The sequence below is a fragment of the Scyliorhinus canicula genome, chromosome 11, assembly GCF_902713615.1.
Source record: "Scyliorhinus canicula chromosome 11, sScyCan1.1, whole genome shotgun sequence".
NCBI classification, from domain to species: Eukaryota; Metazoa; Chordata; class Chondrichthyes; order Carcharhiniformes; family Scyliorhinidae; genus Scyliorhinus; species Scyliorhinus canicula.
The window spans coordinates 13,845,763-13,868,660 of NC_052156.1; the positions used below are offsets into that span (position 1 = coordinate 13,845,763).

The following is a 22,898-nucleotide window of genomic DNA, read 5'->3' on the forward strand; positions in this document are numbered from 1 at the left end:
CATATTAGAACAAACATTTCATTCAAGTGCTTAATTCCTTATAGAAACAAGCACTGGAATTTACAGTCCCACTTCAAAGAGTCCATACCCACTTGGACCTGTCAATCAAACTTTGAAATGGAAAGCACTCCATTGGAATAACGGAAGGATGTGAAATCAGCCATGCAGCACAAATCCAGGAATGATAGTCCCCCAGGGTTATAACAACAGTCACAGTGCAATAACAAGCAATGATTTTTTAAACACAGTTTTGAGTTATTCTGGACAGTTCCATTTGACAGTACCTTAACTGTTCTAATGAGTTAATGCACTTTTTACGTACATTCGTGTCTACCTTTTGTAATCCCAAAGGGTACCAGGCCTCCCCAAAAATGTCCGAGGACATTATCTGAAGGGGTACATTTCCCAAAAGGGTACCCCACCTCTCCAAATGACTCTGAAGAGTTCAGATCTGCTTTTACCAGGTCTAATTTGCACATGTCACGCTTCACATCATGGTCACCAAAATCAGACACAAGTGGAGGCAGCCGCTGGTTTATATGGGGAACATAGAACACACAGTACAGAAGGAGACCATTCCGCCCATCGAGTCTGAACCAACCCACTTAAGCCCTCAATTCCACCCTATCCCCGTAACCCAACAACCCCATCTAACCTTTTTGGTCACTAAGGGCAATTTATCATGGCCAATCCACCTAACCTGCACGTCTTTGGAATGCGTGAGGAAACCGGAGCACCCGGAGGAAATCCACGCAGACACGGAGCGAAGCTGCCGACTCCGCACAGACAGTGACCCAGCGCGGAATCGAACTTGGGACCCTGGCGCTGTGAAGCCACAGTGTTAACCACTTGTGCTACTGTGCTGCCCATGGGTTGTCTCAGTGAATGTCATGAAACATGACCTGCCCCATGAAAATGGTAGGTGCTGTGTTTGGGGGTGAATTTCCAGTTTTCTGCCTCTTCCACCATTTTTACAATGGCAGAGAGATTCTGTCATTGTGAAAATCCAGGATAACTTCCACCAGCCCTGAATTTATTGATATTAGATCCTTATACCCAGGAGTCTTATTGGTACTTTGTTTTTTGTTAATTTCCCCCCTTTTACTTCCACTGAAGACATTCATTAAGTTCCAAGGACACGAGAAACCTACTGGTAGGTTTAGGGCGTTACGGTGGTACAGTGGTTAGCACTGCTGCCTCAGTGCCAGGGACCCGGGTTCAATTCCAGCCGAGGGTCACCGTTTGTGTGGAGTTCACACTTTCTCCCTGTGTCTGCGTGTGTTTCCTCCGGGTGCTCCAGTTTCCTGCCACAGTGCAAAGATGTGCAGGTTAGGTGGATTGGCAATGATAAACATTGCCCCTTAGTGTCCAGAGATGTGATTAGGTGGGATTACGGTGTTACGGGGATAAGGCAGGGGAGTCGGGTCGGGTGTTCGTTCAGAGGGTCGCTGCACACACGATGGGCCGAATGGGCCTCCTTCTGCGTTGGAGGAATTCTATGGTACCCTGGTCAAATGGCCATTGCTTATCTGTAAGCCAAGGTAACAAGCACTGGCAGGCCATTCAGCTGAAACGGGGAGTCACGGCAGGGTTTGATCATTTACCAAACAACATCTACATTATTTTCCACAATAATCATTGAATTGCAGTCAGCAGCAGGAAACCTGGCAAACATTCCTCTTTCGTGCCACCTTGGCTGAAATAGTTTAACTCACTGTAGCCTGTGACTGAAGCTTCAGAACCTGCTGCTATGTTAAGCTCAGCTGTTCATTGGTTAAGACTAGCTGGCCCAGCAAGGAAACATGCTTTTTATTTAAAATTAAGTAGGTATTTCAGAACTAATCCAAAGCCTTGGTTATCCCCTCCCTCTCAGAACATTATTGGAGGGAAAGGAGGAACATGGAGACCACTTCACTGGAGTTGGTAAAGTGCTTCTGCCTGGACCCTGGGACCAAACCATGAATTACCTGCTTGGTCACAGATGCTTTACGGTTTGAAACAAAAAAATTGCAATCAGTAAGGGAGGTCTTCTTGCATTGGCTCTCAAAGAACTGTTTAATCCCATTTCCCTGCCTATTCCCCAAACTATTAGAAGCTATTTTTCCCCAAGCCTTGATCACCTTTCTTTCCTTTTTTAGCTGGTGCTGCAGGAGCTGTGGTCAGCGGAGCCTCAGTGATCTCCACATCAAAGTTTGCCAGCGGCGGAACATATCCAGGTGTTGCTGAAACATTAAAGGGAATGACAGCAGGTTAGAACCTTCAAACTTTTTTTTTTTTAAATAATTTTTATTGAAAGAGTTTTTCCATACAGACATTTACCCCTACTAATTTTAAAATTATTTACAACACAATCCCTCTAGGCAAATATCCCTCCCTCGCCCGCCCTCTCGCGCGCACCAGTCTTTCCCCCCCCCCCCCCCCCCCCCCCCAAGCAACAACTTAACAAACAAAGCAGCCTACAGTTTCAGACATGAGCAGCGAGCAGACTTGCCCGCGTTACAGTCGTGCATGTCCCCCCACGACCATTGCTGCCCCCCCCCCTTTTCACTGTACCTCGGTACACGTGACAATAAATCTAAATCTAAACCAGCAAAAAGAGGCTTTCAACCCAAGCTTCACAAATGTTCCAGATTTAATTCACTTCACATCGGCCACTCGGGGGCCGATTTTAATTTCCATTGCCTTTTTATTGGCTATTGGAACACAAAGTTCAAAAATCAGCATCCTGTTACTGCCATCACATCTTTGGTCCCTTCAGACAGGTGGTCAAGGCTCCAGCTGAAATCAGGCAGGGGTCTCAGTGTAAACGGAGGAAAGTCATGTTCCTAGAAATCCATGCCCTATTTAAGCACCAATGGGCAAAATGTGTGCTGGCATGCGATGTAGAGTAGCCTAACATAAGGTTCCTTTAAAAAGGCTGCTCAATAAAGGGGACAGGTAGTTTTTTTTCCAAATCATTGCAGAGTCATTAGGAGCTAAATTGCCGACCCTCTGTGGTCTGTGCCCCAAGACCCTAACCCACCTTCAACTTAACTTGCCTGGCTCATCTCTGCTTCCAGATTTCCTATTCCTCTCCTCAATTGATAACTGGCTTTGAATCTGTTGGCAACTCACCACAACTATAGTACCAAGGCCCAACAGAAACAAAATACTTTGGCCCTCCAGCTGCTTTCATTAACCATGCTCCCAACCTGCGTCTCATGCAATAAAATCAGAATCAACCCCACTATGCTCGATATGGAATTAGCCAACACGAAATTGGCAATTTTGGTTTGAGATCACGTGGCATGCTGAAGTTCAGCTGGTGGAACCAGAAAAAAATTACCATGTCTCACCTGAAATGCTACACTGACTTCAAAAGGAGAAGGCAATAAAAAAAATCGAGATTACTAACCTATTCATAGCATGTCAAGTATAAATGTGGCTTTCCAACCACCATATAAATGCGTATCTCCACCACACAGACTCACCCAGAAAACAGTACAAAAACATGTCTATAATAAAATGTTGTACACGCGACAGTGTATGCAGGTAAAATGGCCAATCATGCAGAGACCCAAGAGCATAAACTATACCAAACCTGCTAGGCACTTCTCCAATAGAACCTGCAAATGTGTAATGTTCTGCAACCGGAGAAGCACCTTTCCCTTCATCTCAGTATCCTGCTGCTTAGAGAATGCATTCACTACCTGAAAAGTAAACCGAAAAATAAATCACAAGGGTTAAAAACACCACAGCTAGAACAGTCATCCTGTGCACCTAGCTGGTCAGCCACACTGGACTGCAGTGTGCAACCATCCTGCCAACTTAAGACTTTGTAATTCAAGGAGTCTGATTAGCAACCAATTCTGTGCATGGCTCTCACAATTTTTCCAAAAGTTAAACAAGTTTTTAAATTCACCATAGACTGACACCAGACCCACTCACTCATTAAGTTTCTTGTTTTGTTACCTCTCTGAACCAGTTGAGGGCGTGAAAAAGCAGCGAGCATAAAAGTTCCTGCTCCTGTTTGGATAGCGACGCTATCTTCTCCACCAGCTCCAAGTTGGTCATGTAAAGTGGACAACCTGTAATAAAGATAGCTGAGTAAAGTCTGAGTCCCAACAATCATGGTGCATGCACTGATCTGTTATCCACAATAAATACCAGTTCACTTTTTTAAACATACAGCAAGATTCACTTATGTATTGTGCTATATGACATTCTAAAAATGATTCATCGTTTAATCAGAACAGCGACTATGCGATTCATATGTATTTTCTATCAAGTGTGCCATTCGTGTTAATGTGTGTTATTACACAATACTTGTTACTCCATATAATCTTCCATAAAGTACATTGTTACATACATTAAGATGCAAGACCAGGTTCCTGGTCTTAATCACTGCATGGCAATCGCTGCCTGAAGTAATCGGGCTTTGTGCAAGGACAGAATTATTGTTTCGCCCTTCTGGTAGCACTGTTGCTTCACAGCGCCAGGGACCTGGGTTCGATTCCCGGCTTGAGTCACTATTTGTGCGGAATCTGCATGTTCTCCCTATGTCTGTGTGGGTTTCCTCCAGGTGCTCGGGTTGCCTCCCACAGTCCAAAGATGTGGTTAGGTAGATTGGCCGTGCAAAATTGCCCCGTAGTGTCCAAAGGTTGAGAGGGGTTGCTGAGTTACGAGGGTAGGGCAGAGGTGTGGGCTTAGGTAGAGTGCTCTTTCAGGGGCCGGTGTAGAATCGATGGGCCAAATGACCTCCTTAAGCACTATAAATTCTACGATTCTAACAAATATGAATTTCTTGTGACGAAATATGGTTCCGAGCAGAAATGGAGATAAAAGTCCCAACAGAGCATAACTGAATCAGAAGACAGTACTGATCATAAGGAGGCCATTCAGCCCATCTGTGCCAGAAGTTTTCTCTTCGGAAAACGCAAGGCTATTTTCATGCAAGCTTAATGGCCAACCTGCTCCTGTTTGAGTGGTTTTACTTAGAGCAGCTACCCCACACTCATCTTAGAAATGGAAACTGCACGAAAACCCAAAGTGCTTTTTCAGTACATGTTTGAATAAGCTCCGAGGAACCCAACACTACCACAAGACTGATGATTATTTTTAAAGAACTTTCATGATGACGCATCAGGTAAAGGCAGTGTACAGCTGCATTGTACAAGCCACAGCCCAAGACACAAACGCCATATTAGGTCAGCCGATGTCTGTCGGTGGTAGAAAAGCAAAAGTAGCTTTGGTTCGTGCTGCTGTGTTTAAATTAAGCAGTACTCCAGCTATCACTCGACATGGGAGAACAGGTGCAGCTGAGGTAGACGATCAGCCACAATCTAACTGAAGGGTGGAGCATGCCCGATGGACTGAATGGCCAACTCCAGCTCGTATGTTCCTAAGCCTAAAATGCCTCCTTGCAACCGCAAGATCGGTAGGCAGCACAATTGGCTTTAGGAACGCTGGGCTACGGGGAGGGTGAAAAAAACCAAATGCCTGCTTCTGGTCTCTGACCCAATGAGTTACTGGAAGAGATGGTTGAAGAAATGGGAAATAATGGGACACGGGAACAGAGCCGGCACATAGGATTAGGACGAAAACAAAAAGTAGAATAACTGCGGATGCTGAAAATCTGAAGTAAATACAGAAAATGCTGGAAAACACTCAGCAGGTCAGACAGCATCTTTGAAAAGGGAAACAGAGTCAACGTCTCAGTTCGTTGACCTTTTATCTGAACAGGCATGAGCCTGAAACGCTAACTCGGTGCTTCTCTCCGCAGATGCTGCCTGATCTGCTGACTGTTTCGAACATCTTCTGTTGTAAATGAGGATCAGAAATACAGTTCAGGTGGAGGATAAACAGCACCACGACCAGGTTGGGCACAAAAGCCTAATTCTAATTTTTATGTAGATTTTGCGATCCTTGGCCAGATGCCCAAGTTGTTAGTGAGTGAGATCCGGTTTGCAAACCAGTAACATTTAGTTTGAAGTGGACACAGTTTGAAATTCAATGCACTTGCGAAGAGAATAAAGCCACAAGATTCCACGGGTTTTGAACAAACAAAAACAAACTTTGGGCCAGAAAGATAATGCAATTTAAAATGTTTACCTTGTACTCTAACATTCAGGGTCAATATGAGGTACATATGACTTGACAGGCAAACTGTGGTCGAATACACCACACCGCACGATGAATGCCAAAAGTGACCAAAACAGATTCCACAAAGTCAATTGGTATTAGAGTCAATTGACACCAATAAAGATCATTATAAGACTATTTCACTGATGAGAGATTTCTCTTATGAGGGATTCCAATCTTCACTTTCAAGGATCTCGCCTCGGAACTCTCACCAAACGTTGCTCCAACAATGGTCCACCTTGCAGGGTTTCAATCTCACCTTCCAAGATTCCACTCCTCTGGGTTTCCGGGTACTCTCGAACATCAACTTATGAGCACAATTTAAGCTCTTCTGTCGCGTCAAGCAGAACACTACTGCTCCAAAGGGATACCTTTGCCCCAAAGGCCTGCCGCATGGAGTCACTAACGTTTGGCTGCCTTCTTCTGAGCCCTCTTTGATCACCAGAGCTTCTCCCAAGTCTACTTCACTTCAGTCTACTCCTTGCAGACATTTCTCTAATTCTGAGTCTGTTTCACTGCCCCTCTCTTTCTCGTAACTTAACTGGGATCAGTTTCCGTCCCCTATCTGGGACTTCTTTTTGGGACTTCTCTCGGTTCCCTATATGGGACACTAGTCTTCCATAGCACTGCACTCCCAGTCAACTGACCTGGACTTTTGCACCATTTCTCCTCGGCACAAGCGCACTAGGCCAGTCCTCGGTGCAAAGAACTTGACGATGCAGCTCTGCACTAGCGGAGAAACAATGAAGGCTGATGGAACTTGAGTTCTCAGCCTCCGAGTTTGGATTTTGTCACAAATTCTAAGGAAAGCCTGTTCAATAAGAACGGATCATTGATACTCAATGTCCACAATCATGTGATGATGTGGAGATGCCGGAGTTGGACTGGGGTGAGCACAGTAAGAAGTCTTACAACACCAGGTTAAAGTCCAACAGGTTTGTTTCAAACACGAGCTTTCGGAGCACGGCTCCTTCTTCAGGTGACGTGCTTCAGGCTTTAGACAAGCCTTTCCATTCACCTGAAGAAGGAGCCGTGCTCCGAAAGCTCGTGTTTGAAACAAACCTGTTGGACTTTAACCTGGTGTTGTAAGACTTCTTACTACAATCATGTGAACATTGGTCACCTGGAAGAGATTCGGAACAATTGAATACTATTCACAGCACAGAAACAAGACATTCAACCTCACAGATTCATGCCAGAGTTCATACTCCCCAAGAACCTCCTCCCACTCATCTTCATCTAACATCATAACCTTCTATTTTACTCCTGTCTGTTTATCTAGCTTCTCCTCAAATGTAATCTACCCAGGAACAGGCTATTTTAGATTTGGTTTGTGTAATGAAGAAGGATTAATGAGGGATCTTGTGGTTAAGGGTCCCCTGGGGGGTAGTGACCACAATATGATAGAATTCCAGATATAGTTTCAGAGTGAACGCCATAGGTCCATAACCAGTGTCTTCAACTTAAATAAGGGCAATTATAATGGTACGAGGGAGGATATGTATAAGGTGAACTGGGTAAACAAGCTAAGACACGTCAGTAGATGAGCATTGGCAGATATTCAAACAGCTGATCCATAATGCGCAGCAGGAGTTTATCCCAATCAAAAAGAGAGATTCCACGAGAAAAAGGCAAAATCCATGGTTAACAAAGGAGGTCAATGGCAATGTGAAATTGAAAAATAGGATCTACAAAGTGGAAAGTCATGGGGGTAGATTGGGAAGTTTTTAGGGTCCAGTGGCAAAAGACTAAAAAGCTCAGAAAAAAGGAGAAAATGAATTTTGAGAGAAAATTTGCATGCAGTATAAAAACAAACATTAAGAGTTTCTGTGGATATATAAATAGGAATCGGGCCGCTACAGCAAATGTGGGACCTCTACTGAACAAGGCTGATGATCTGCGAAATACATTTTTTTGCATCAGTCTTCGCTGTGGAAGACATTGCAAAAATCCCCAAGATATTTGGGCAGCACAAGTGGACAGCACTGTGGCTTCACAGCGCCAGGGTCCCAGGTTCAATTCCCCATTGGGTCACTGTCTGTGCGGAGTCTGCACGTTCTCCCCGTGTCTGCGTGGGTTTCCTCCGGGTGCTCCGGCTTCCTCCCACTGTCCAAAGCGTGCAGGTTAGATGGATTGGCCTTGATAAATTGTCCTTAGTGACCAAAAAGGTTAGGAGGGGTTGTTGGGTTACGGGGATAGGGTGGAGCTGAGGGCTTAAGTGGGTCGGTGCAGACTCGATGGGCCGAATGGCCTCCTTCTGCACTGTATGTTCTATGTCCTATATCAGATGGGCCGATTTCAAACAACATGGTAGAACTTATAAACATCCCAATCACAAAGAACAGGGAATTTGATAAACTCAAGGGGCTAAAGGCGGACAAGTCGCCAGAACCCGATGAACTGGTGACTAGGAGTTTAATGGAAGTGGCTGCCAAGATAGCAGATCCATTGGTTGAAATTTTCTGTAACTCGCTAAATTCCAGGAGGGTAACAAAAGATTGGAAAACAGCCAATGTGACTCCCTTGTCAAAAAGGGAGAAAGGCAGAAGGGCAGGGATCTTTAGATCAGTTAGTTTAGTATCTATGAATGGAAAGATGCTGGAGTCGATAATCAAGGAGGAAATAGCTAATCATTTATGAAAGCTGAATATAATCAAACCTAGTCAGCATGGTAAATCATGTTTGACAAATTTACTCAAACTCTCTGAGGATGTAACAGGGAGAGTAGATAGAGCGGAACGTGTAGATGTGGTATATTTAGATTTTCAAAAGGCATTTGACAAGGTGCCACATAAGAGGCTGGTGCATGAAGTAAAAGGCCATGGTATTGGAGGAAGTGTGTTAGCATGGGTTGAAAACTGGCTGTCACATAGAAAATAGAGAGTTGGAATAAATGGCTCCTTTTCAGAGTGGTAAGATGTTAACGTAAAGTTGCCATAGTCCCAGATGACCATTGGCCTTTGAGGGGAGGAGCTGACTGGTGGTGATTTAACCTGAAGATCACACCTCAGGAGAGGGGAAAGGTTGAGAAGACGGGCCTCAGCTGGTACAGGAATTGAACCCGCGTTGTTGGCCTCGTTCTGCATCACGAAACTAGCTGTCTAGCCAACTGAGCTAAAATTAAATATTTTAAATCAGCTCTATAATGCTGCAGTAATAGGTTTTGCCACTAGAGAACCCTCTTGAGTCACACTGAAATTCTGTCAAGTTTCACATTAGATGACCTTTCTTCACAAATATTTTGAAGTAACCAGGAAAGAAGGGAATACTGTCAAACAGGTGCTTGAACACAATTTATGCAGACAGGAAACGGGATCTTAATCTAGGGAAATAGAACTTTTCTTCCCTCCGCCGTAGTCAGTACTCAATCCCCTCCTGGCTTATATTTTGCACATGCCTATCACCCATGGGGCTTCACCTTACTTTACCCCTCATTCTGGTCCTGCATTGTGGAATTCTCTATCGAGTTTCCTCCCTCAACTCAAAATCCTCCTCTTTGAGCATGCCTCTAATTTCCCATTCCAACATTCCCCTGCTTCCCCACAATATAAACATGTGAACCATATGAACCTTACTGTAAAGGCGTTTGAAGAGTATGACATACAGGCAAGGTGTTCTGGTCTCAGAGAAAGGTGTTCACCCGTGACTGGCAGGCCGCAGCAATTGATGCACTTTCCGATATAATGCCGCAGCAAATTGGAGCATTGACATAGTGACATAGTCCACACCTGCAAATCTCAATGAGTCTCCAACTGACCATGGCATATCACAAGATAGATAATAGGCAGTAACCAAGGAAAGAGATAAACAATTCAAATTTGGATGCGAGAGAGGGAGGTAAACTGGCCTGGATCACTTTAACAAACCTCCTAGTAGCCAAAGTTGGAGAGTGATATTGGTAAGTAGCCTCTTACACGTTAATTAGGGGCTGGTTTAGCACACTGGGCTAAATCGCCGGCTTTTAAAGCAGACCAAGGCAAGCCAGCAGCACGGTTCAATTCCCGTACCAGCCTCCCCAAACAGGTGGCGACTAGGGGCTTTTCACAGTAACTTCATCGTTATTACGACGAGGAGGATAGTCAGCATACAAGTCTGTTTACATTGGAAAATAAATAGGGAGTGAAATAAAAATAGGGCAGCACGGTAGCATGGTGGTTAGCATAAATGCTTTACAGCTCCAGGATCCCAGGTTCGATTCCCGGCTGGGTCACTGTCTGTGCGGAGTCTGCACGTCCTCCCCGTGTGTGCGTGGGTTTCCTCCGGGTGCTCCGGTTTCCTCCCACAGTCCAAAGATGTGCGGGTTAGGTGGATTGGCCATGCTAAATTGCCCGTGGTGTCCTAAAAAGTAAGGTTAAGGGGGGGGGTTATTGGGTTACGGGTATAGGGTGGATACGTGGGTTTGGGTAGGGTGATCATTGCTCGGCACAACATCGAGGGCCGAAGGGCCTGTTCTGTGCTGTACTGTTCTATGTTCTATAACACTCTGAGAATGGTTCAGCAGTCAAAAATTCGAAAGCTGACCCTCCAGTAATCAGTTCGGGCAGCACGGTAGCACAAGTGGATAGCACTGTGGCTTCACAGCACCAGGGTCCCAGGTTCGATTCCCCACTGGGTCACTGTCTGTGTGGAGTCTGCACGTTCTCCCCGTGTCTGCGTGGGTTTCCTCCGGATGCTCCGGTTTCCTCCCACAGTCCAAAGGCTTGCGGGTTAAGTGGATTGGCCATGATAAATTGCCCTTAGTGTCCAAAAAAAAAATGGTTAGGAGGGGTTATTGGGTTACAGGGATAGGGTGAAAGTGAGGGCTTAAGTGGGTCGGTGCAGACTCGATGGGCCGAATGGCCTCCCTCTGCGCTGTCTGTTCTATGTTATTGTATGTTATTTGAAGCCTATTTGTGACAATTAGCGATTTTCATTTCATTTTTCATTTTCAAATGCATGTTTAAATAACTTTTTCTTAAAATGGAGTTGAATCACATTGATTGCAAAATTAGCTTAGAAACCATATTGCAAGAAGCTACTAGCCACCGGACTGCAATAGTTCAAGAAGGCAGCTCACAACTCTCTCCAAGGATGGGTAACAAATGCTGGCTTTGCCAGTGAGGTTCACATCCGACTAAATAAAAACAACTTGGGGTAAAATACCGATTTCAGCTAAAATCAAGCACTGATTTTCTTCACAAAGATCTCACTTTTTCAAATTCAACAGCATTAAGTACCTTAAAGCATACCTTTTTAAAATAAATTTAGAGTACCCAATTCATTTTTTCCAATTAAGAGGCAATTTAGCGTGGCCAATCCACCTAGCCTGCACATCTTTGGGTTGTGGGGGCGAAACCCACACAGACACGGGGAGAATGTGCAAACTACACACGGACAGTGACCCAGAGCCGGGATTGAACCTGGGACCTCGGCGCCGCAGTCCTAACCCACTGCGCCACCGTGCTGCCCCCCCTCAAAGCATACCTAACAAAGCGTCAATCTCTTCCAAGTTCCCATTGTGCTGCACCTCCTCGCAAAATCTCAGTAGGCGGAAAAAGGAAGCAAGACTCACTGGAGAAATACACCTAAAGGTGACAAATAAAAGCAAATCATTATCCATGTTGTCATTCTTTTCTGATCGAATTCCTGTTGAAGCAAAGACGACATTATGACTAAAGACTATAAAAAGAAATATTCTTACTTTTTATTCCCCTGCTTGCCAGCCACATTTTCACTCTCAGTGCTAGTCATGATATTGGATAGCAGTGGCAGAAGATTGATAACAATCCCACCTTCAGTGTCCTCTTCATCCAAGTTGTACATGGACTTCAAGGGCAGCAGGTATTTACTGAAAGAATCAACAACGAATCAATCAACAACAGCCAAGTGTAGCACAATGGAAGAGACAAATGTGTCAGGTTAAACACCGACCTTTCACTTCTAGGTTCAAACCCAGACCGGACCAGTAGATTTTTCAGTAAACAACTTGCGTGAATTTAGTTTAGGCAGTCTAAATCCAGCTTCGAATGGATCATAATCCAAAAGTGCCCCTAATTCAGCATTAATTTGGAGTACTACTTTTGGAAAGAAGATGGGACGGGGCAGTAACCAGGAAATATCACTTGAGGACAGCTAACTTGCATATCGAGATCTCACAAACAGCAATGAGATAAATGATCAGTTCAAATGATTGGGAATGCCTTGTGGGATAAATGTTGGCCAGGACAATCGGAGACTTCCCTGCTCTTCTTTAAATAAAGCTGTGGGACATTTCGACTGAAAGGATAGATGAAGTGTTAGCCCTAGGGAAGTATACAGTGAGCCGGTGGTGGTGGCCACTCTGAAGATCTGGAGGCAGTTTAGGCAGCATTTTAGTTTGGGAGCTGGGTCGGGGAAAAGCCAGTCAGGGGGAATCATGGGATTGAGCCGGGGAGGATGGATGCAAAGTTTCAGGGACGGGAATGGAGGGGGATTAAGGAAATGAAGAACCTGTTTCTAATGATAATAATGTTTATTGTCACAAGTAGGCTTACATTAACACTGCAATTAAGTTACTGTGAAAATACCCTAGTCGCCACACTCTGGCGCCTGTTCGGGTACACAGAGGGAGAATTCAGAATGTCCAAATTACCCAACAGCACGTCTTTCGGGACTTGTGGGAGGAAACCGGAGCACCCGGAGGAAACACGCAGACACGGGGAGAACGTGCAGACTCCACACAGTGACCCAAGCTGGGAATCGAACCCGAGATCCTGGAGCTGTGAAGCAACATTGCGAACCGTTTGCGAGTTTGGAGGAGTTGGGCAAGAGGATTGGGCTGGTGCGGGCAAAAACTTGAGGAAATGTAGGTGCAGGTCTTTGCGGGGAAGGTCTTCCCAACCTTCCCAATAGCACTTGTCTCCTCATTGTTGGAGGCGGTGTTGTCAGCAGGTGGGGAGGGGTTCGCTGACTGATCATAGGCGGGTCTTGATGGGTTGGAGGTCAGTTTCTCCACACTGTGCCTTAGCGTGGAGGTGGCCTGCTTGAGTTTGACCCTGGAAAAGGTGAAATTTGCTTCGGGGGGGCAAGTGATGGGTTCTACAATTGTCTTTTTTTTGCGGGGGGGAGGGTTTGTTTTGTATTGTAAAACTGTTGACAATTTGTTGAATAATAATACTTTCAAAAAAAGTCTAAAATCTGAGCTAAAAGATGGCAAGAATGCACTGGAGCGTCAGAATGGACTGTGTGCTGCTGGTGTCTTGGGAGTGGGGCTTCATCTCACGACCTCAAAACTCAGAAACCAGAGTGCTACCACTAAAGCAAGCTGACACGTCATTGGAACTCATATATCATCAATTATTCTAACTGACGCCCACAGGGGTCGTTCATAGATGTGAATATACCTTGTCCTACTGAACTGAAATTTAACTTTGGCCACACTTGCAACAGCAATAACACTACATGTTTGTTCTCCATCGTTTACCTATCTGTCTCCGGTAGCAGATCTACAACAAAGTCCTCTTGAAAATCATCAAGTACACTTCTTCCAATCAATTCCTAAAAGATGAACAAAAACAGTAATGTTCAATGTTGACTATCTATTGTTGCAAATCTATTGTTAAAAGGTGAATTATGCAGACATACACATGGTGGCACAGTTCATGGATGCTGAATCACGAGGTTGCAGAACACAACTTTCCTAATTCCCTTCAACTTCACTATTCTCTGTAATTACACACACATTCTTGTTTTCCCTGTTTATTGGTCTTCTTAAACCATTTACAATCCTCAACTGAGGACACACAATTTCCATCCTCGATCTCAAAAACTGCCACTTGGAGCTGTGCTCAAATGCCCAGGTTGACTTCTCTCTGGGCGTAAGAACGTGCCTGATCTCAACTTGGCCCCTCCACATGAAACAGATTCAAAGGAAGTGGATGTAAATGGGGAGTGGGAATCGGAATCACGTGGAAACAAGGAGAAGTCAAAGCAGCCCCTCCTTTTAGGCAAATCTTTCAAGAATTTGGTGTACTGAGAATAGCTGGATGCCAGGACCAGCATGTACAGAAAACTATTACACATTTTTGAAAGCCATTGGCCCCACAGTATAGTTATAAGGGTTAGGTGAGGGAGAGGTTGGGCTGGATTCTCTGCTGCGCCGATAGCTCAGGGGTTTCCCGGCGGCGTGGGGCTGCCCACAATGCGAAACCCCATTGATTGGCTGGCGAGATGGAGAATCCCGGGGGCGCGCCGCACCAGATATCTGGTGCGTCGGGACGGAGAAATGAAAATGAAAAGAAAATCGCTTATTGTCACGAGTAGGGTTCAAATTAAGTTACTGTGATAAGCCCCTAGTCGCCACATTCCGGCGCTTGTTCGGGAAGGCTGTTACGGGAATCGAACTGCTGCTGGCCTGCCCTGTCTACAACCACTCGGCAAACACTTTTTTCCTTCTCCCATCTCTTTTTATTTCTCCAAGTCAATACATGTGAAACACAAAGGCATGATTTAAAAACTGTTTTTAATGCGAAACAGATAAAAATATCTTGTATTTAACCATTCCCATGCACGTCACTGGTCTATCAGCCCAATGATAAATATATTTCATGACCACAAGTATCACGTAGCAATGAACTATAAATAAATTGCATCAAGCATCTGACCTGGCCAGCTAATACTTCAACCATTATTCAATTTGACTCGGTTATGAAACCCATGTTGGCACATTAAACAGTATTCTAAAATGAAAGACGACGCATATGGAGGTGCTATAAGGTTGGTACTTGACACTCATGCTGTTGTTCCACTGTTGCTTCCGGTTACATAACCAAGTTGTAGACATCCAAATTAAAGATGTGGGCTGGGATTTTCGCGCTGGGTAGGGTTCAGCGAGAGGAGCGCAAAATACCACGAGAAGTACAAAGTCATGTTTGACGATAGCTTGAATGCATTGACCTGAGTCCCGTCTCCTCCCCCCCCCCGCCCCCGACCTGACCTAAGTCAGTGACTTGGCACGTTTCCCAATGTTGAACGTTGGAAACCACACCAGGGTCAATTAGTTTGCTTGCTATGTGCTGGGGCAGCCATTAAAAACGGCACCATGGATCCTTGAATTGCTAAGTGGCTGGCAGAGCGGGCAAATCAGAGGTCGTCCCGCCAGCAATACGTCATGGGACTGGTCACAAAGTTTTTAAGTCCCAGACTCTATGGCGGAGAGACGATATGGCAGAGAAAGTCACCACTGCAGTCAGCAGCTTCAACGCTGCTTTTCCCACCTGACACCAGCCTTTGACGATATCCAGGAAAACCCTGGCCCCAGTATTCCATAGACACGCATTGCAGTAATTCTTATGACCACTTTCCAGATTTGGTTGTGCAAACGGATTGCTTCAGCACTGACCAATCAGACACCAAATTGAAAACTTAAATCCGTATAGATACAAAACATTTTGACGGTCAAGATAGCGGGAGAGAGATTGGAGGACAGATCTGAGTATCCAACAGTGAACGAGTATTAATGATGTTACCTGCACTTGTGGATCCAGGTTTCCTTTCTGCACCAAGTTAGCCAATTCATCGTAGTAGAGAGCAGCAGCTTCTGCAGAATGCTCACTGCAGGTGCGCACCAGTTCAAGCAGAGCTGTGGCCTTAATATATAAATTGTTTCAGAAATTAGGGCAATGTCAAAACCAAATTAACCATCTTCTTGTTGGTCTTAGTGAAACACGTGCAGCATAAATAAAAAGGCACAATAAAACAAGAACACAACAATAATTACTTCTAAAGATAGAATGCTGAACAAAGTTAGAAAACCATCTTTCATACCCGCCACCTGTATCACTGTGGAAGGACAAGGTGATAGGAAATAGAGAGTTTTAAATTAAGTTATGTTTGCATTGTGGCTGTTCGGAGTAAGATATAGCTTTAAATTCAATTTATAACCCTTATTTATGGGGTAATAAGGTGAAAGCTGGGGCTAGTTTCATTTAGAGTTTTCACTGTGAGAGGGAGACAGCAAATCTGAAGCTTTGTTTGTATACATACATTTCTAATGAGGTTTTACTACTCTGGAAATGATTCAGGGAAGTTAAAACAAAGCAGAACAACTGGGCTGATGCCTAGCAACAGGAGACCCACAGAGATACAAGGTGACCCGAAGAAAGCACCACACCCAAGAAACTGTTACAATAGACAACGGGAACTGCAGACAGCAGATTTCCCCAAATAAAAGGGGGTTTCTGGAAGACCATCGACACGAAAGAAAACAAAATGGACAAGGCTGATAAGTGAAGTTCAGAATGAGTAGCAGAGGAAAAGGCTGCAGGCTGAAAGACGGAGCTGCAGGGAGCAGACTTGGAGTAAAGTAGGCTTGTGAGAAGTCAGATTAGAGCAGATAGTCAAAGGTTGTGACTCCTTACTATGGGCCTGTAAGCAGTAGTGGCTTCTGTTGGTACGGCTAGGTATCTGAGAGTGTGCATGGAAGGCAAAGTTTGAATTCACGTGGCAATCCAGAGGAGAGGACCATCAGAAGGAGAGATGAAAACTCTGGAGGCGGATCCACGTTGAAGATATTCGAGTGAAAGCATAATTCGGGAGAAGATTCCCAAGGCTTTGAGTTTTGAGATTGGAAACCTAGGGTGGCATCGTCACTTGGTTTCATAGAGTGATGTGCCTGGCCACAGGTCACCTATTGATTTATATGGACTGTACTTACGGTGAACAATGGAATACACGATAACTTTTGTAACTTGTGATGACCTACCGGGGGAAGGCCCCAGCGGCCAGGTCTCTGGCACTGAGTCTGGCTCTGGGGCTCAGAAGGGAAGGGGGGAGCATAGAAAAGCAATAGTAATAGGAGATTCAATGGTTAGGGGAATAGATAGGTTTGCACTGAGTGCTGAGCTTGTGGCATTTGAGTGCTACAGTGAGAGTTTGGTGACTGAGGGAGTAAAAGGGTTATTTAAAGTCTAGTATTTCTTTTATTTAGTTAATTAACTTAAAAGTTGCTGTTTGGTCTATAAGAAGGTGAATTTTGAATCAGCTTTAAACAAGGTTCTACTTGGACTTACTTGCAGCTGGAGCTTGTTAATTAGTTAATTGCATTAGGCCAGTTTTTAGAAGCTAGAGTCACAGTATAAATAGGGGCTAGATACAGTGCAGACTTTGTTTGCACTGAGTGCTGAGCTTGTGGCATTTGAGTGCTACAGTGAGAGTTTGGTGACTGAGGGAGTGCTGAGCTTGTGGCATTTGAGTGCTACAGTGAGGGTTTGGTGACTGAGGGAGTGCTGAGCTTGTGGCATTTGAGTGCTACAGTGAGAGTTTGGTGACTGAGGGAGTTAGGTGAGGAGGGAGTAAGGTACTCCTTTCATTTAATTTCCTATATTTATCAAAGAGCGTGAAGGGAACCAGGAGTTTAGAGTACAGCTGACTGGGAGCAGAGTCGGAGGGCGGAGGTCCAGTTGGTCCACAGGGCAGCTAATTCTGTAAAGTAAGAGGGGATGGAGGCTAGGGCAGTTGCATGCTCCTCCTGTAGGATGTGGGTGGTGAGGGATACCACTGGTGTCCCCGCTGACTATACCTGCGGGAAGTGCACCCAACTCCAGCTCCTCAGAGACCGTGTTAAGGTACTGGAGCTGGAGCTGGATGAACTTCGGATCATCCGGGAGGCAGAGGGGGTCATAGAGAAGAGTTACAGGGAGGTAGCCACACCAAAGATACTGGACAAGAGTAGCTGGGTTACAGTCAGGGGAAAGAAAACTAACAGGCAGACAGTGCAGGGATCCCTCGTGGCCATTCCCCTTCAAAACAAGTATACCGTTTTGGATGCTGTTGGGGGGGATGACCTACCGGGGGAAGGCCCCAGCGGCCAGGTCTCTGGCACTGAGTCTGGCTCTGGGGCTCAGAAGGGAAGGGGGGAGCATAGAAAAGCAATAGTAATAGGAGATTCAATGGTTAGGGGAATAGATAGGAGATTCTGTGGTCGCGAGCGAGACTCCCGAAAGGTATGTTGCCTCCCGGGTGCCAGGGCCAGGGATGTCTCTGATCGTGTCTTCAGGATCCTGAAGGGGGAGGGTGAGCAGCCAGAAGTCGTGGTGCACATTGGTACCAACGATGTAGGTAGGAAAAAGGGTGTGGAGGTAATAAACAAGTTTAGGGAGTTAGGCTGGAAGTTAAGGGCCAGGACAGACAGAGTTGTCATCTCTGGTTTGTTGCCGGTGCCACGTGATAGCGAGGCTAGGAATAGGGAGAGAGTGCAGTTGAACACGTGGCTGCAGGAATGGTGTAGGAGGGAGGGCTTCAGGTATTTGGATAATTGGAGCGCATTCTGGGGAAGGTGGGACCTGTACAAGCAGGACGGGTTGCATCTGAACCAGAGGGGCACCAATATCCTGGGGGGGAGGTTTTCTAGTACTCTTCGGGAGGGTTTAAACTAATTTGGCAGGGGAATGGGAACCGGATCTGTAGTCCAGCAACTAAGGTAGATGATAGTCAGGACGCCAAAGCACGTAGTGATGCAGTGGGGAAGGTAACAATGACAAAGGAGAGTACTTGCAGGCAAGGAGATGGGTTGAAGTGTGTATACTTTAATGCAAGAAGCATCAGGAATAAGGTGGGTGAACTTAATGCATGGATCGGTACTTGGGACTACGATGTGGTGGCCATCACGGAAACTTGGATAGAAGAGGGGCAGAAATGGTTGTTGGAGGTCCCTGGTTATAGATGTTTCAACAAGATTAGGGAGGATGGTAAAAGAGGTGGGGGGGTGGCATTGTTAATTAGAGATAGTATAACAGCTGCAGAAAGGCAGTTCGAGGGGGATCTGCCTACTGAGGTAATATGGGTTGAAGTTAGAAATAGGAAAGGAGCAGTCACCTTGTTGGGAGTGTTCTATAGGCCCCCCAATAGCAGCAGAGATGTGGAGGAACAGATTGGGAAACAGATTCTGGAAAGGTGCAGAAGTCACAGGGTAGTAGTCATGGGCGACTTCAACTTCCCAAACATTGAGTGGAAACTCTTTAGATCAAATAGTTTGGATGGGGTAGTGTTTGTGCAGTGTGTCCAGGAAGCTTTTCTAACACAGTATGTAGATTGTCCGACCAGAGGGGAGGCCATATTGGATTTAGTACTTGGTAATGAACCAGGGCAGGTGATAGATTTGTTAGTGGGGGAGCATTTTGGAGGTAGTGACCACAATTCTCTGACTTTCACTTTAGTAATGGAGAGGGATAGGTGCGAGCAACAGGGCAAGGTTTATAATTGGGGGAAGGGTAAATACAATGCTGTCAGACAAGAATTGAAGTGCAGAAGTTGGGAACATAGGCTGTCAGGGAAGGACACAAGTGAAATGTGGAACTTGTTCAAGGATCAGGTACTGCGTGTCTTTGATATGTATGTCCCTGTCAGGCAGGGAAGAGATGGTCGAGTGAGGGAACCATGGTTGACAAGAGAGGTTGAATGTCTTGTTAAGAGGAAGAAGGAGACTTATGTAAGGCTGAAGAAACAAGGTTCAGACAGTGCGCTGGAGGGATACAAGATAGCCAGGAGGGAACTGAAGAAAGGGATTAGGAGAGCTAAGAGAGGGCATGAAAAATCTTTGGCGGGTAGGATCAAGGAAAACCCCAAGGCCTTTTACACATACGTGAGAAATATGAGAATGACTAGAGTGAGAGTAGGTCCGATTAAGGACAGTAGCGGGAGATTGTGTATTGAGTCTGAAGAGATAGGAGAGGTCTTGAACAAGTATTTTTCTTCAGTATTTACAAATGAGAGGGGCCATATTGTTGGAGAGGACAGCGTGAAGCAGACTGATAAGCTTGAGGAGATACTTGTCAGGAAGGAAGATGTGTTGCGCGTTTTGAAAAACTTGAGGATAGACAAGTCCCCCGGGCCTGACGGGATATATCCAAGGATTCTCTGGGAAGCAAGAAATGAAATTGCAGAGCCGTTGGCAATGATCTTTTCGTCCTCGCTGTCAACAGGGGTGGTACCAGAGGATTGGAGAGTGGCGAATGTCGTGCCCCTGTTCAAAAAAGGGAATAGGGATAACCCTGGGAATTACAGGCCAGTTAGTCTTACTTCGGTGGTAGGCAAAGTAATGGAAAGGGTACTGAGGGATAGGATTTCTGAGCATCTGGAAAGGCATTGCTTGATTAGGGATAGTCAGCACGGATTTGTGAGGGGTAGGTCTTGCCTTACAAGTCTTATTGAATTCTTTGAGGAGGTGACCAAGCATGTGGATGAAGGTAAAGCAGTGGATGTAGTGTACATGGATTTTAGTAAGGCATTTGATAAGGTTCCCCATGGTAGGCTTATGCAGAAAGTAAGGAGGCATGGGATAGTGGGAAATTTGGCCAGTTGGATAACAAACTGGCTAACCGATAGAAGACAGAGAGTTGTGGTGGATGGCAAATATTCAGCCTGGAGCCCAGTTATCAGTGGCGTACCGCAGGGATCAGTTCTGGGTCCTCTGCTGTTTGTGATTTTCATTAACGACTTGGATGAGGGAGTTGAAGGGTGGGTCAGTAAATTTGCAGATGATACGAAGATTGGTGGAGTTGTGGATAGTGAGGAGGGCTGTTGTCGGCTTCAAAGAGACATAGATAGAATGCAGAGCTGGGCTGAGAAGTGGCAGATGGAGTTTAACCCTGACAAGTGTGAGGTTGTCCATTTTGGAAGGACAAATCTGAATGCGGAATACAGGGTTAATGGTAGGGTTCTTGGCAATGTGGAGGAGCAGAGAGATCTTGGGGTCTATGTTCATTGTTCTTTGAAAGTTGCCACTCAAGTGGATAGAGCTGTGAAGAAGGCCTATGGTGTGCTAGCGTTCATTAGCAGAGGGATTGAATTTAAGAGCCGTGAGGTGATGATGCAGCTGTACAAAACCTTGGTCAGGCCACATTTGGAGTACTGTGTGCAGTTCTGGTCACCTCATTTTAGGAAGGATGTGGAAGCTTTGGAAAAGGTGCAAAGGAGATTTACCAGGATGTTGCCTGGAATGGAGAGTAGGTCATACGAGGAAAGATTGAGGGTGTTAGGCCTTTTCTCATTAGAACGGAGAAGGATGAGGGGCGACTTGATAGAGGTTTATAAGATGATCAGGGGAATAGATAGAGTAGACAGTCAGAGACTTTTTCCCCGGGTGGAACACACCATTACAAGGGGACATAAATTTAAGATAAATGGTGGAAGATATAGAGGGGATGTCAGAGGTAGGTTCTTTACCCAGAGAGTAGTGGGGGCATGGAATGCACTGCCTGTGGTAGTAGTTGAGTCGGAAAATTTATGGACCTTCAAGCGGCTATTGGATAGGTACTTGGATTAGGGTAGAATAAGGGAGTGTAGGTTAACTTCTTAAGGGCAGCACGGTAGCATTGTGGATAGCACAATTGCTTCACAGCTCCAGGGTCCCAAGTTCGATTTCGACTTGGGTCACTGTCTGTGTGGAGTCTGCACATCCTCCCCGTGACTGCGTGGGTTTCCTCCGGGTGCTCCGGTTTCCTCCCACAGTCCAAAGATGTGCAGGTTGGGTGGATTGGCCATGACAAATTGTCCAAAATTCTATGATTAACCTAGGACAAAAGTTCGGCGCAACATCGTGGGCCGAAGGGCCTGTTCTGTGCTGTATTTCTTTATCTATCTATCTATCCTTACTAATTTGTATATATCTGTAAAAGCAAAGTTGTGCATGAAGGAGTAATGTAATATAGTTCTTTTTGTTGTTGAATCAATGATTTATTGTTTTGTTAAAAGTTCAGCTAGACTCTGTGACTCCAACAGTAGCCATCCTTCACGCTTCTAAACAAAAAATACAAGTTAGGATCTATCTGGCCAGAGTCCACCCAGGGATTGGACTTGTCCAGTAGCAAATTCAGTCGTGAAATTCACTACCACAAAACTAGTAGAGGCGAAAATGTTGGGTAATGTCAAGAAGGAATTGGATATAGCTCTTGGGGACCAAAGGATCGGGGGGGGGGGGGGGGGATCAGGGTATTGAGCTTGATGATCAGCCACGTTTATAATGAATGGTGGAGCAGGCTGGAAGGGCCGAATGGCCTCCTCCTGCTTATATTTTCTATGTATGTTTCCATGTAAAATCAGCTGGGATCACCACAAAGGGCAGCAGGTCAATGGGAACACCCACGTAAGTTCCCCTCCAAGTCACAAACAATCCTGACTTGAAACTGTATCATTGTTCCTTCACTGTTGCTGAGCCAAAATCCTGGACCTTCCTGAACAGGAATGTGGGGTGTCTATGCCTCATGGACTGCAGCTGTTCAAGAAGGCAGCGCACCATCACCTTCTCAAGGTGAATTAGGATGGGCAATAAATGTTAGCTTAGCCAGGCTTAGGGTACAACTGCAGTCAAAGATTAGACCACGGTGGCGCATGGTTAGCACTGCTAAGTCACAGTACCAAGGACCTGGGTTCAATTCCAGCCTTGAGAGTTTGCACCTTCTCCCGTGTCTGTGTGGGTGCTCCGGTTTCCTCTCACAGTCCAAAGATGTGCAGGTTAGCTGGATTGGCCCTGCTCAATTGCCCCTTAGTATCCAACAGTTAGGTGGGGGATACAGGGTTGCAGGACTAGATGGGGAGCTCTTTCAGAGGGTCAGTGCTGGCTCGATAGGCCGAATGGTTTCCTTCTGCACTGTAGCGATTCTATGATTCTATCTTTGGAATGATTTATTGTAAACTTGCATTGCTGCTTTGGAAATAAAATCTATTTTTCTGACCAAATATTTTTGGTTTTAAAATATCAGTTGATTCAGTGGGCAGCATTCCCACCTTGGATTCAGAAAGTCGGGACTTAATTTAAACAGGAA

General features: G+C 45.4%; 1 protein-coding gene across 4 annotated transcripts in view; it reads right to left on the minus strand.

The window, feature by feature from the left end:
• fancd2 (FA complementation group D2) overlaps positions 1 to 22,898 on the minus strand; it is a 120,107-nt gene that overhangs the window by 48,999 nt on the left and 48,210 nt on the right. For all 4 annotated transcript variants that reach the window (XM_038812302.1, XM_038812301.1, XM_038812303.1 and 1 more), the window contains 7 exons: positions 15,606 to 15,725; positions 13,562 to 13,635; positions 11,801 to 11,947; positions 11,584 to 11,684; positions 3,952 to 4,067; positions 3,581 to 3,689; positions 2,121 to 2,222 (listed from right to left, as the gene is read on the minus strand). In XM_038812302.1, coding sequence (XP_038668230.1) covers positions 2,121 to 2,222; positions 3,581 to 3,689; positions 3,952 to 4,067; positions 11,584 to 11,684; positions 11,801 to 11,947; positions 13,562 to 13,635; positions 15,606 to 15,725 — 769 coding nt within the window. The remainder of the gene's footprint in view (positions 1 to 2,120; positions 2,223 to 3,580; positions 3,690 to 3,951; positions 4,068 to 11,583; positions 11,685 to 11,800; positions 11,948 to 13,561; positions 13,636 to 15,605; positions 15,726 to 22,898) is intronic.